The sequence below is a fragment of the Artemia franciscana genome, chromosome 17 (genome assembly GCF_032884065.1).
Source record: "Artemia franciscana chromosome 17, ASM3288406v1, whole genome shotgun sequence".
Classification (NCBI taxonomy): Eukaryota; Metazoa; Arthropoda; class Branchiopoda; order Anostraca; family Artemiidae; genus Artemia; species Artemia franciscana.
In genome coordinates, this window is record NC_088879.1 from 10,131,708 (window position 1) to 10,145,023 (window position 13,316).

Below are 13,316 nucleotides of genomic sequence, written 5' to 3' on the forward strand. Positions count from 1 at the left end.
GTAAATGTAGTTAACAAACTTACAGGGTTTAGATCACAAGGTTTTGTCAAAAATCAAAATATGTATAACTTACTAAAGCATATGTTTAATTACAAGTATATTACAAATCAGGAATTTAAAGAAATTATTATATTTATACCAGATATAAAATAAAAATCAAAACACATTTAAAAAATTCCTTGTAAATATCTTGCGACAAATGCCCTTCGAGGCGACCCTCGAGTAAATATAGCCAAGAAACTATACTTGACTATACTCATATTTATTTTTGCCTATTCTATATTTGCTAAGAAACTATGTTTTTTATTTACGAAAAAAAACTTATGTTTTCTTTGAAGGGAAGCTATCGCCTGGCATTTATAACTTATGCATGATGCACAGGGTGGCGCCACTGTCGACCTAGAAAGTTGCTTGTTGCTTTTTAATTTCACCTTCGAAATAGAAACGTTCCCTTGCATCTTCCATTGGGCTAGGGCTTCGAGCTAGAAGAGTTCGTTTCCATGGCAGTCGGCAGTCCTTAGCCATATGCCCTTTCTTCCCGCAGTTATAACAGCTTTGATACTTCTTCTGTGACGGGGAGGTGCAAGCGGCTATATTTTTTTGCATCTTTCTTTTCTGTCTTAGGCTTCTCTTCGTGATTTTGAGTTTCTTCAGATCTGTTTTATTTCTATGGCAGATTCTTCGAAACCAGATTCTCTTCTCTTCTGGCAAGAAAAAACGCATCTATTAATCTTCCTCCAAAGACGAAAGTTTTAACTGAAGAAAGAACTTCCTCCAAAGGCGGCTGGTCGAGTTCTTTGAGGCGTATGTATAATTGATTATTTTTTTTATAGAACCTAGAAATTGCTCAACCATTGTCAGTCGAAGGATATAATTTATTTTTGTCTGAGGGTTTCAGGATCTGTTTCTGTTTTGTAATCTTGACACTCAAACCATTTGATAGATAGTCGCTCCAGTCTCCTCCCATAGTCAATGAAAGACTGATCTGCCTCCTTCTGTTCGGAGCGGAAACGAACTCGGTAGACTTCTGATGTGACCCCAAGACTAAGAAGAACCTCCCGTTTCACCTCATTATAATAGCTAATTTGGTTTGGTGGGAGCATCGAAATAGCTTCGGCGGCTTTTCCTGTCGACAAACCACGCAGCCTTACTGCCCAAGTCAATTTGTCCCACTGGTTTTGGATAGTTGCACACTCGAAGGTGTTGAGGTATGTATCAGTGTCCCCCTCATTGCTGAACTTTCCTATTGAAATAAGCGAAATCCCAGTTGTTAGGGTTGTATTCTGAATTGCAGCTTGGCCTGCGTGAACGGTGCGACTAAAGTGCGTGGCAAGATTAGCAAAACGGTCATTCATCACTTCCATACTCAACCTTACGGTCTGTTGTAGTAGGGCTACAATTCCCTCTTGGTTCATAGTGACGCGTTGATCTATGCCAACGACAGTATTGCCTGAATTATCTTTGGATAGGGTTGACTCATTTTCTCCTTGTTCCTCTGAACTTTCTGTCTTGGCTTCTAGTGGTAGACGTGTGATAGCTTTCAACTGCAGTTCTACCAAGGCAGATGTCTCCCACCTGGCGTCGGAGCCACTAAGACTGGAAGGAATGGACGAACTGGAAGACGTGCTAGTCTTGGGCTCAACAGTCAGTCGTTAATAGCTTTTTTAAGTCTCTTGAACACTTATCCGGTGGCTCCGTCAACAACTTTGAACACTTATCCGGTGGCTCCGTCAACAACTTTGGGTTTCCAATTACTTATGGGATGTTTGGTAAGTGTTATTGTCACTTACAAGCTCCTGTCGCTGTGGCATCCAGCCGTCAACCACTACGAGAGTAATATAAAATTACAGCAAAATTTTCTTAGAACCAATGCGAGTAACATAAAATTACTACGAAATTTGGTATAGAACCAATGTGAGAGTAATATAAAACTACTGTAAAATTTGGAATAGAACAAATGCGTGAGTAATATAAAATTACTGTAAAATTTGGAATAGAACAAATGCGTGAGTAATATAAAATTACTGTAAAATTTGGTTTGGAGTCAATGCGAGCATAATATAAAATTGCTGTAAAATTTGGTATAGAACCAATGCGAGAGTAATATAAAATTACTGTAAAATTTGGTATAGAACCAATGCGAGAGTAATGCGAAATTACTGCAAAATTTGGTATAGAACCAATGTGTGAGTAATATAAAATTACTGCAAAATTTGGTATAGATTGTTTTGAGCTAAAAGAAGTCCCCCTCACTACAGCCTGTAGAGCCGAGACTTGAAACTCGGCCGCTCTGACAAGACTAGCGCTTACCCACTTCAGTGTAGGATACAGGATAAAGACACTAAGTCCATCCGGTCCATACAAATTGTATGGAAAGTGTCCATACAGGACACTTGTCCTGTATGGACCGGTCCATCCGGCCCATACGGCACCGAAAAGCTGCCTTAGACCACACGGAGTATTCTTTCAAAACTGAGTTGCGTATTCTACTTGAATTTACTATTAATTGGAATCTCTCCTGACCATTATAAAAAGTTAGTCACACGGCTAACGTTAATTAATTAATACATTAACGTTAATTAATCATACAACCGACAAGGTATCTCTATCTAAATGTCCAATTCCATTTACTCTCTTCTAAGCAATTAATCTGTTAATAACTTCAATTTCAATAGGAATTCACTTTAACTGTTAAAAATAACACCGTAAATAAAATAAATATTTTTTCACTTATTTAACTTCACACGACGAAGTTCAATCTTGAATAAAATTAACCTCGTCAAAAATGAAACAAGTTCTGACACCCCACTTCTGACACCAGTTTGTTGCCGACTAATTTCTCCCTATTCCAATGAAGTATCTAAATATGAAAAATCTCTTCTTTATTCTTAAACAGACATATCGCAACTAACAAAATGAATCAATAAAAGTTTATTATAATCTGAGTTTAGCCATCTCAGAACTTGCTGACGCAATCACATACAGACAAAGAATTGACATGATAAAGGATTTAGCTACAAGTATCAACCAGTTCGTGGTAAGGAGTGACACGCCACAATAGTAGCCGAAACTCTAAAAAAAGAAAGATTTACATATTTGATACCAATATACAAATCAAAAGAATCGAATTCTATGCTGATTTTAAACATACAAGTTTCATCAAGTTTAGTTTTACCCATCAGAAGTTACGAGCCGGAGAAAATTTGCCTTATTTTTGAAAAAAGGGGCAAACATCCCCTAAAAGTCATAGAATCTTATTGAAAATCACACCATTAGATTCAGCACATCAGAGAACCTTGCTGTGAAAGATCACGGATGCGTGTTTATTTGTTTTTTGTTTTTTTCCCTGTGCTGATCTTATCGACCCAATAGTCCTAGAATTCCGCAAGAGGGCTCATTTTAACGGACATTAAAAGTTCTAGTGCTCTTTCTAAGTTACCAAAAAATTGGAGGGCAACTAGGCCCCCTCCCACGCTCATTTTCCCCAAAGTCGCCGGATCAAGAGCAACATTAAAACTTAAAACGAACAGAAATTATTGTGTATATGAGGGGGTTCGCCCCCTCCTCAATACCTAGCTATTTACGCTAGGATATTTTTAGCAATTTCAAGAGAAGTATTTATTCTAATTAAACGGCCTTTGTGGTTCAGGGGTCATTGTTAAAGAATTCCAGCAAAATTAGTGTAAAAAACCAAGGTATTAACGAGGGGCGAACCCTCTCATATACGTAATAAAAATATACGAATATAGAAATTCGTTACGTAAGTTAAATTGTAAGTTACGTATATTTATTACTAAAAAAATGTCCTTATATGAAATTAAAAGTTCTAGTGGCCTGTTTAAGTAACCGAAAAATTGGAAGGCAACTAGGCCCCCTCTCCCGTCCCTTTCTTCTCAAAATCGCCCGATCAAAACTGTGAGAAAGCCATTTGGCCAAAAAAAAGAGTAAAATTATAATGCATATTAAACTTAATATATAATGCAAATTAAAACTTAAATTGAACAGAAATTTTGAGCCTAAGTTAAAGACAACAAAAATCTGCAAATATGGTGGAATCCCCCTAAGACTATTTCGAAGGCCCCCCCCCTAAGAAAATGATAACTAAAACAATCCAGTGCTTTTCCTTCTCCTAATATAAGATGCTTTATCGTTCGTTTTTTCTTCTTAATTGTGTCATTTTTGTTGGCCTCCAGATTAGCTCTCTGTTGGCTCTGTCTCCATTTCTGGAAATAGAGCGAGGTATTGACAAGGGGGCAAATCCCCTCATATACGTAATAACAACATACGAATATAGTAGTTTGTTACGTAAGTTAATTTGTAAGTAATGTGTATTTATTACTCATAAAAACGTTCGTAAATAAAACTAAAAGTTATAGTGGCCTTTTTAAGTAACAAAAAATTACAGGACAGCTAGGCCCCCTCCCCCGCCCCTTTTTTCTCAAAATCGCCCGATAAAAACTTTGAGAAAGTCATTTAGCCAGAAAAAAAAACTAATATGCAAATTTTGTTTTAATTATTCATGTACGGTAAGCCAAAATCAAAGCTGTCTTAATTTAAAAATATTCAGATATGAAATATAAGAAAAAATAACTGAAAGTAAGGAGCGACATTAATACTTAAAACGAACAGAAATTATTCCCTATATGAAAGGGGCTGTCCCTTCCTCAATGCCCCGCTCTTTACGCTAAAGTTTGACTATTTCTCTCAACTCTACTTTTTGAAACAATAAAAAACTTTATTGTTAATAGTTGGGCGTTGAGGAGGGGACAGCCCCTCTCATATAGGGAATAATTTCTAAGCTTTAATGTCGCTCCTTACTTTCAGTTAAAAAAAAAAAACCTTGTTTTTTTATTTAATAATTTACATTGGTGATTCATGACTCCACAAATAATAAACTAACATGTTTATCTAGATTGTCCACTATTATGACATTTATTTATTTGACGCAGACATAATAAGCAGATAGAAGTGGAAACAGAGCCAACAGAGAGCTAATCTGGAGGCCAACAAAAATGGCACAATTAAGAATTAAAAACGAACGATAAAGCATCTTATATTAGGAGAAGAAAAAGCCATGTAAATTTCCCCCCATGTAAACTTGAGTAACCAAAGGGAAATTAAGGAACAACAAGAATGAAAAATTAGATATTCTGGAATATTCTAACTCTATTCCAAAATATATGCAGAATATTAAAGTGCAGAGCTAAAGAGTTCGTGGAACCGTGAAATTTCAAAAAAGGAAATTTGGTAACAATTAATACATCAAAAGAATTAGTTTTTGTCGCTAATTCCAAATATATTAAGCTCACTAAGTTTAATGTTACACGTGAAGTGCTACGAGCCTTAGAAGATTTGTCCGATTTTTGGAAAAAGAGGGAACAACCCCCAACATTACCATTACCTAATGTTATCCATTTTCTACGATTTGCAACCCCTTTTAGCGTGTTTTTTAATTAAAAAAAGGCCAAATTCCAAAATTTCCTGCATTGCAGTTTTGGAAGGAAATCAAAATTATCCTCTTGCACTGAAAGATTAAAATCGTAGGACTGCAAAAAATAACATACCCAAAGGATGTGTATCCTTGTGAAAACAGCTTTAGTTTTCTATCATTATTTCAGGATATGCGTCTACTTTTGATGATGTCATCATCCGTGGCAGCCTTGCTGATCTTAAATTTGTAGCTTATTACTGCTCGGGTGAAAAAGTGTTAGCAGTTGCTACGCTGATGGCTGATCCTGTTGCTGCTGCTTTTGCCAATTTACTCTCTGAAAGGAAAACGTTAACCAAAGCTGAAGTACTAAGCTTACCACCCTCACTTGATTAGTGTGGTCGATTTGGTTCACACTGTGGTCCATTAGTGGGGTAAAATTGGTGCTCCGTGTGTTTATGTGTTTAAATTTTGTCACGAATGTGCAAATTTACTGCTTTAAGTGTATAAAGACCTGTGTAAACTGTGTTACTCGCCTTTTCTGGTTACTAATGTACAAAATATAGTTTTGAAACAACTAAGGCAGAAAAGAAGATCGCTGTCTGTTATACGAAGCGCCAGGTGAAGAATTGTAAAATGAGAATCGATATTTTGAATTGGCACGAACTTGTTCGGCGATCAATCATAAAAAAAGATATGATTAAAATATTGAGTGGTTTTATTTATTGACATCGAATATTGGATGTATAAGAAATGCATATAAAGGTATCCACTTGTAAGTAATAAATACTCTGATAAAATTTTCAAATTAGGGGGAGGCTCATTGGAACGGGGGGGAGGTTACCTGGTTTGAACCGCCTGACAATTGTGTTTGACTCGTACAAAAGCAACGAAACACGTATACAAACTTTTGTTGTGTTTAGTGAAGTGTGTTTCTTCCTCCCCCCCCAAAAAAAAATTCTGGACATGGCTATGGAGGAAGTATAGGGAAGAAGAATTACTCCTATCATTGGCTCAAAGGAAGCAAAATTTAAGAATTTTCACTTTTTTATTTTCATTTCATTCCATGTGTTTTTCGCTTCACCTGTCCAAATTAAATCTGTTTATCAATATTTCACCTGCTTCCCATGGTCTGATTGATAGGGAATTTTGCGGGCATATTCATTTCCAATGATGATGTGTGACTGAGGGTCCATAACCCCTTCAACACCTCTCTGCACACCTCTCTGCACGCCGTCCAACGCCTGCATCCCAGCTTTGAACTGAAACTACTTGCTTGAACCAAATTCTCGTAATTTCAAGATCAGATGAGTTTTTTTTTCTTGAAATGGTTATTACTAGAAGTAGTAGTATAGTAACCAACAAACATAACTAAAAAACAACAGGGAAATTTTCTCAAGACATTGGTATTCAATTAAGTGAATATTTCGGATCTATGTCCAAGGGCCGTCCAACGCCAAATATATATATATATATATATATATATATATATATATATATATATATATATATATATATATATATATATATATATATATATATACTACGCAAAACTTGCGAATATACAACATTCTTCGCTGTCCCATTGTCTGTGCATATACAAAGCCTTATATACTTATAATGACGTCATATGCAAACCCTCTTTTTACAAACAAACAAAAATGCATACATACAACTTATTTTTATATAGATAGATAGGTAAATAGATATACATATACACTATAAATTAACTACGTAAAACTTGCGAATATACAACATTCTTCGCTGTCCCATTGTCTATGCATATAAATAGATTGTCAGGTTTACCGACCTTCGAACATGCAACATACAATTGTCCGTGGGAAAAGCAATCTGTATTAAGATCTATACCGCATTTTTCTAATGATTGCCCTTGAGCTTTGTTGATGGTGATTGCAAATGCTAATCGAGTTGGGAATTGCAATCTTTTAAATTGAAAAGGCAAATCCGTTGGAATCATGGGAATGCGAGGAATAAGAACAGCCTCACCCTCAAAAGGCCCTGTTAAGATTGTTGCCTCTATTACTATATTTGGAGGAATTAATGTATTTATTTTATTTCTTCGGCTAGATATAAGAAAAAGGCTATTTTATGCGCGTTATTTTAATAAGTTTTATTTGAGAGACGTATAGTGTGAAATTAGGGAGCTAAGATTTACCTGTTTAGAAAGCAAAAATATTTTTTTTGAAATTGTTTGTGATTGAATACGACTCTTGTTTTATTCTCAGTTAGATCTTGTATGATCTTATATATGTTTGAATATAATACTGGAAAAGAAAAAAAACATATATCACCTAATATCAATTGATTGCTAGATGCAATCAATTTTTCTTTATGAAGCAGTTCGTGGGAACGAACTGTAGTAAGGACTCCTCAACACCCCGTTCTTTACGCTAAAGTCTTTACTGTTTTAAAAAGAAGAGTTGAGAGAAAGAGTCAAGCTTTAGCGTAAAGAGCGGGGCGTTGATGAGGAAGCAGCCCCTTTCATATTATCACTCCACATTGCCGAACTAGAGTCAAGCTGTTGAGATTCTTTAAGGTTATTCACGCTCGGTTCTTCCGTTATAATGGAAAATTTCCATTATTGTCCCTTATAATGGATAGTTGGGATTTATAGTGGAAAGTACGTCGGGAGAGTGGCAAATATATTGGAAAGTTGGACTTATACTGAAAAATGGATTCAATCGCCAGCCAAGAGTCTCAGGCAGGTTGACCCATGAATTTAAAATTGATTGCCTTGAATGAGAGGTGAACAAGGGATGCTTACCTATGGTCGAAGGTTAGGTTGAACCAAGAATTTAGAATTGTAACATGAGACCAATAATTTCGCCTAGAATTCAGAGGCAAACGAGCATCTGAAGTCAAAATATGGGCCATTCTACAATGAGCGTCAGGCAAGGCAATTGATTCAGTTTATAAACTTAAACATTTGCTAGACTAATAAAAAAGATAATTTAATGACAAATTTGACTGACAAAAAAGCGATCTTCTTTCCAGGCATACTCTCGCATAGTTTGAATCAAACAGCAGAAGTTTGAATCAAACAGTAGAAGCGTTTGTCTAAGGAGCGACATTAAAACTTAAAACGAACAGAAATTTCTTCGTATATGAAAGGAGCTGCGTTTGTCGCTCCTTACTTTCGTTTTTACTTACCTCACTACGTTACCTTACTCGATTTTTTTTTTTTTTTAATTTAATATCCCTCAAGGGCAATATAATTTGATTCTAGCAGGTTGATTCTGTAGGAAAATAAAGATTTGGATGTTTATCCTCTTTTTATTGTATAAAGATGGTATTTTTTAAGCTAAATTATTTTTGCAAAAGAATAAAAATTACAAACCCTTGCGCAAATAAAACTTTTACTATACTGTGGGTATTGAATTACTGCCTATATTTCAGCGCAAGAGGCATTTACTGTACAGCTATTGACAGACCTGAAGACAGAACCCCAAAGAAGCAAAAAGTTTCAATCGGTGAAAAAGTCTTTTCCTGGATTTGACATGAGATCAAGTATCTTTTAAAAAAATTTTTTTATACTAAAGAATTTATTGTTTCGTAAGGTTTTAACACAGAAATTACGTTTTTAAAACCATTTGATGAGAAGGATCTTTGAGGTGTCGCATTGCTTCGGTAACCGAAAATTAGCTTATTGCAAATTGATCCTTTATTACATCTTTTAAAGGCCTTATCCAGAATTTTGCTCGGGGGAAATATTAAAAAAAGGGGGTGATTTTGGAAGGTACTTAACTCGCACCAAATACCTAAAGAAATAAGTGGAACTAGATTCAAAGTTTGATGGATGTACCTCATTACTTTGTTTAAAACAGCATGTCATTTTGGAGATTTTGGAAAGCAGAATTATTTCGAGGATACGTCATGTAAAGAGAAGAAGAGCGATTCAATAGAAGGCGAGAAAAAGTCTACCATTTTATGAACATTCCAAAACAAGTTGAAAAATTTATGTGTTTTAGAGTTTTTCTGTGTGCTGATTCGTTTTTGTACCTCTTTACATATCTCACATTACGGTTGCTGTCAGTAATATTATCTCTACTATCCCGTCCTTTCTCTATATGTTTTCGGAATCAGAGAAAAAGAAGCATTTTAGATGATCATGAAAAGGTAGATATACTTAAAGGGTTGTTCATTATTCTAGTTTCTTGGTTACTTCTAAAAATAGATACGGCTGTGGGTTATCATCTAATAAGAACTAGTAGTATTATCTAAGTATTATCAAGCTTTCCATCTTTTATAGTATGTTGGAGGTTGCTGATAGACTCTGTTCAGTATTTGGGCAAGACATCTGCTTATAGGTTCACCAAATTAAGCGCTATTGGTGTTGCAGTCAAGTGTAATTTCGTTTCCCTCGACAAGTGTGATTACAGTTTGGGATCGGGTATAACTCGAATTAACTGAGAGTAACTCTCGATCGTTTCAAAAGCTTAAGATTATTTTTCTAATTAACTGTTTATTATTTATTTTATTTTATTTCGTATTTTAATGTTTTTTATTTGTTATTTATCTAATTTGACTAAAAAATTATTTATCTAAATAAGTGAGAGCAACTCTCGATTGTTTCTAAAGCCTAGAATTATTTTGAGAGTTATAAATAAATTTTTTTACAATAATGAAAATTACGCAAACAAGTTAATTCTGACTGAATCTTTTAATGAAACAGACGTAGCTGGACAGACGTAGGTCTTTACAAGCTATAAGCAGATGTATTTGATATAAACAGATGTCTTGCAGATGTATAATCTATTGCAAATAGACATTGTTGATGCTCTATTTTGGACGGCCACAGAACCTTGAGGCAGAAAACGCGAGCACTTGGGAGTGATTCCTCATTTCATTTTGGCCTTTGTATGCATAATCTTTCATACGATGATTATACTCTGTCAGGCTACTACCTTAAGCGTGGCTATGAACTCTCGAAATAAAGCCCTACTGACCATTATGCTTTCTAATAATTTTGTGGAGCTAAAAGGAAGTGAATTTAAAAAGTTTGAGAAAAACAATTTGTTCCAACTATCATATGCTGATATTCGGGAACGTTTCCACCTTTTTATTTTGCTGTCAATGGTTGTGATTCAAACTATGCGAGAGTATGCCTGGAAAGAAAATCGCTTCTGGATTCTGTTTCCTAATTGTATTGCAGTTTTATTGGCAGAGCCCATAATTGATTGGGTCAAACATGCTTTTATAACTCGGTTCAATGATATACCAATCGATGTATACAAGGACTTTACCACAAGTCTTGCTTATGAATTAGCTGAAACAAAGCAGAAGTTTGCTCCTACGGATCACTCGGATATCGTAGCCCGAAAAATGAGTTTTACTCCTATTCCGCTTTCTGTGCTTGTGATCAGAATTATACTACAAGCAACCAGATGGACGGAAGTTTCCGATTTTATCGTTTTGTTCTTCCTCTGGCTCGCCTTCTTTTCAGTAAAAGTGTTGAGCACTTTTATTTCTTGGAAGTTCATGTGAATTGATAGATGATCATCAACAAGCCAAAGGCTTCAATAAAAGCAAACAGGACACTGAAATTCTAATAGATGAAGTTGAAAGAGACGCTTTAATTGGTCTCAAACTGCGGAGTAAAAGTGTGTCCTGGTTGCCTACAGAAGCTACTGGTGACGTTATTCTGAAGAGTCCGAAAGGTCGAAGTCTTTCTCACAGTTCAGTGAGGCGACGTAAAGTCACTCTATGATGAACGTGCTGTTTCAGTTGACGGGAAAGGTGGCGATTTGCCTGGTCATTTAGATAAAGACACAAGCTCAAAACTGATATTTTACAACGAAACCGTTAGGTACGGGTAGTGTTCAACTCCGTAGTTCGATTACAGCAAATTGCACCGATGCAAGTGACTTGTCAAATTCGGATGAAACCTCAATGCCTTCTTTTACTGCAGAAATTAGGGCGCAAAGTATAAATCATTCACACTAACAAGATTAACGACATCCATTTGCCTAATTTGAATTAAGTATAGATTTATAAAATTTTTAAGGTAGATATATAAAAATACTAGCTGTTAATGCCACACCAACAGCTAGTTGGTGGGGGCGCTTCGCGCCCCCAAGTCCCCCCACACGCGGAAGTCGTTACGCGCCATATTAGTTACGCGCCATTGTAGTTGTATCCATGTGTCCCACCTGTGAATATAGATAGATATATATATATATATATATATATATATATATATATATATATATATATATATATATATATATATATATATATATATATATATATATATATATATATATATATATATATATATACTCAAGGACGTCGGACCGGGTACATTCCCCAAAAGCAGGCAGAGAAAGAAGCATTCATGTTGATTGGGGTGAATGGTGTAGAGTCTTCCCATCGTGGTATCTTTGAAGATGGTAGGTTGGCCGTCGACTGACTTACCCTGTTTTCGACGTTCAAATGATTTATTTTTAGCATTCCACGTGTAATACGAAGGCAATTCAGTATACAGCAGTTTTTTTGCAAAATAATCATTTGTTTCTTATATTTTCCATATAGCAAGGTTCCATCAGTCGAAATTGCATGTGGTCCATATTCTGTTGCGTTTAGTTTTTCATTGTTTTTGAATTACTAACATTAGTTAAATGTCAGATTTAATGCAATGTCAGCATTGAGAGTGATGAACCCTTAATTCAGTTGAATTTAGTATCTGATAAAAGCTTAATCATCGATCATATTTAGTTGACTATTATATTTTTCCTCGCTTCTTCAAATTCTTGTTGAAATCATGGAAAGAATAAGTTTTCATAACAGAGGGACACAGGATAGTCCTTGAATTCCGCTTTCCCTAAACTCCGTTAAATATGTAATGTCACAACTATTACTAATCCGAATCATTCAAGGATGATCTATGAACAGTTGATGTCACAGTATAAATACATACAAACAGTGGCGAAAAGTCCTATACTCTCCATTGAAGATTTTTGAAACAAATCAAAAAACACACAAGTTAAACCACTCTTCATGAACGCGCCTTCGCGTACGCACAATGACAAATTCTTAGCGCATCACAACGAGAAACTATTGTTTTGACGGTTTGAGAGCTTCCCAAACAACGCGTTATGAATGTGTGTATGTTTAAAGAAACTTTTCGCTACTGTCCATATAGATATTTATACTGAGGTTGATGCTTTCATTCTTCACTCTCTACTGGACGACCAAATTAATCACATTATATCCAAATAGGGGATATAATGAGGTTCCCTTTACCTCAACGACACCACTTTTTGCCACACTGCGTGACTTATTATGCTCCATCGCCAGCAAAGTTCCGTCACATTACTTCTACTACGGTCTGCCACGTTCTCTTATTCCAAGCTACTTTCCGAGCCATTTTTGAAGAGAATGACTTTCAAAAATAAGGAAAAAAATAGTATTACGACCAAATTTTCAGGTTTCTTTTTATGTCTAATACTATTAAATACTATATACGTATATTTTAATACTATATACGGTAAATCAGTTAAAGGGCAGAGAGTCGGCATCTGTTACCAAAACGCACCTTATTCTTCACGGTTACTGCCTGGGACTCAGAACTAATATTTTTTAATTTTTCAAAAGAATTCTAATTGCTCAATAGCTAGAACTGGAATGAACCGTTCTACCGGGACAAGAATAAAACCCATGTATCCTAGTTATATGTATCCTTCTTAGTTATATGTATATATCGATGTATCCTAATAAGGAGTTGATCCTCGCCATTGCAGGACCAAATAAATATAAATTTTATTTAGAAATGACTGAAGATACGAACGAGATGAGGCCTCAAACAACAAAAGGAGCATGCTTCTTAGAAAACTTTTCATGAAAAATATGTTTAAAAAAAAACTTTAAG

General features: G+C 35.4%; 2 protein-coding genes across 3 annotated transcripts in view; both read left to right on the forward strand.

Moving 5' to 3' along the window:
- The window catches only part of LOC136037817 (apoptosis-inducing factor 3-like), a 73,106-nt gene extending 64,105 nt beyond the window's left edge, over positions 1-9,001 (forward strand). Inside the window, exon 11 of one of the 2 annotated variants that reach the window (XM_065720650.1) lies at positions 5,619-6,540. In XM_065720650.1, coding sequence (XP_065576722.1) covers positions 5,619-5,824 — 206 coding nt within the window. In that variant the 3' untranslated portion in view covers positions 5,825-6,540. Of the gene's footprint in view, positions 1-5,618; positions 6,541-8,845 lie in introns of those variants that run through there. The other variant, XM_065720651.1, reaches the window with a different exon arrangement.
- Positions 9,002-10,060: 1,059 nt separating this feature from the next.
- On the forward strand, positions 10,061-11,285 carry LOC136037818 (protein TAPT1 homolog). The gene is given in 2 exon segments (XM_065720652.1): positions 10,061-10,914; positions 10,916-11,285. Coding segments are annotated over 2 exon segments (963 nt in total). The 5' UTR covers positions 10,061-10,192; the 3' UTR covers positions 11,157-11,285.
- Positions 11,286-13,316: the final 2,031 nt, after the last annotated feature.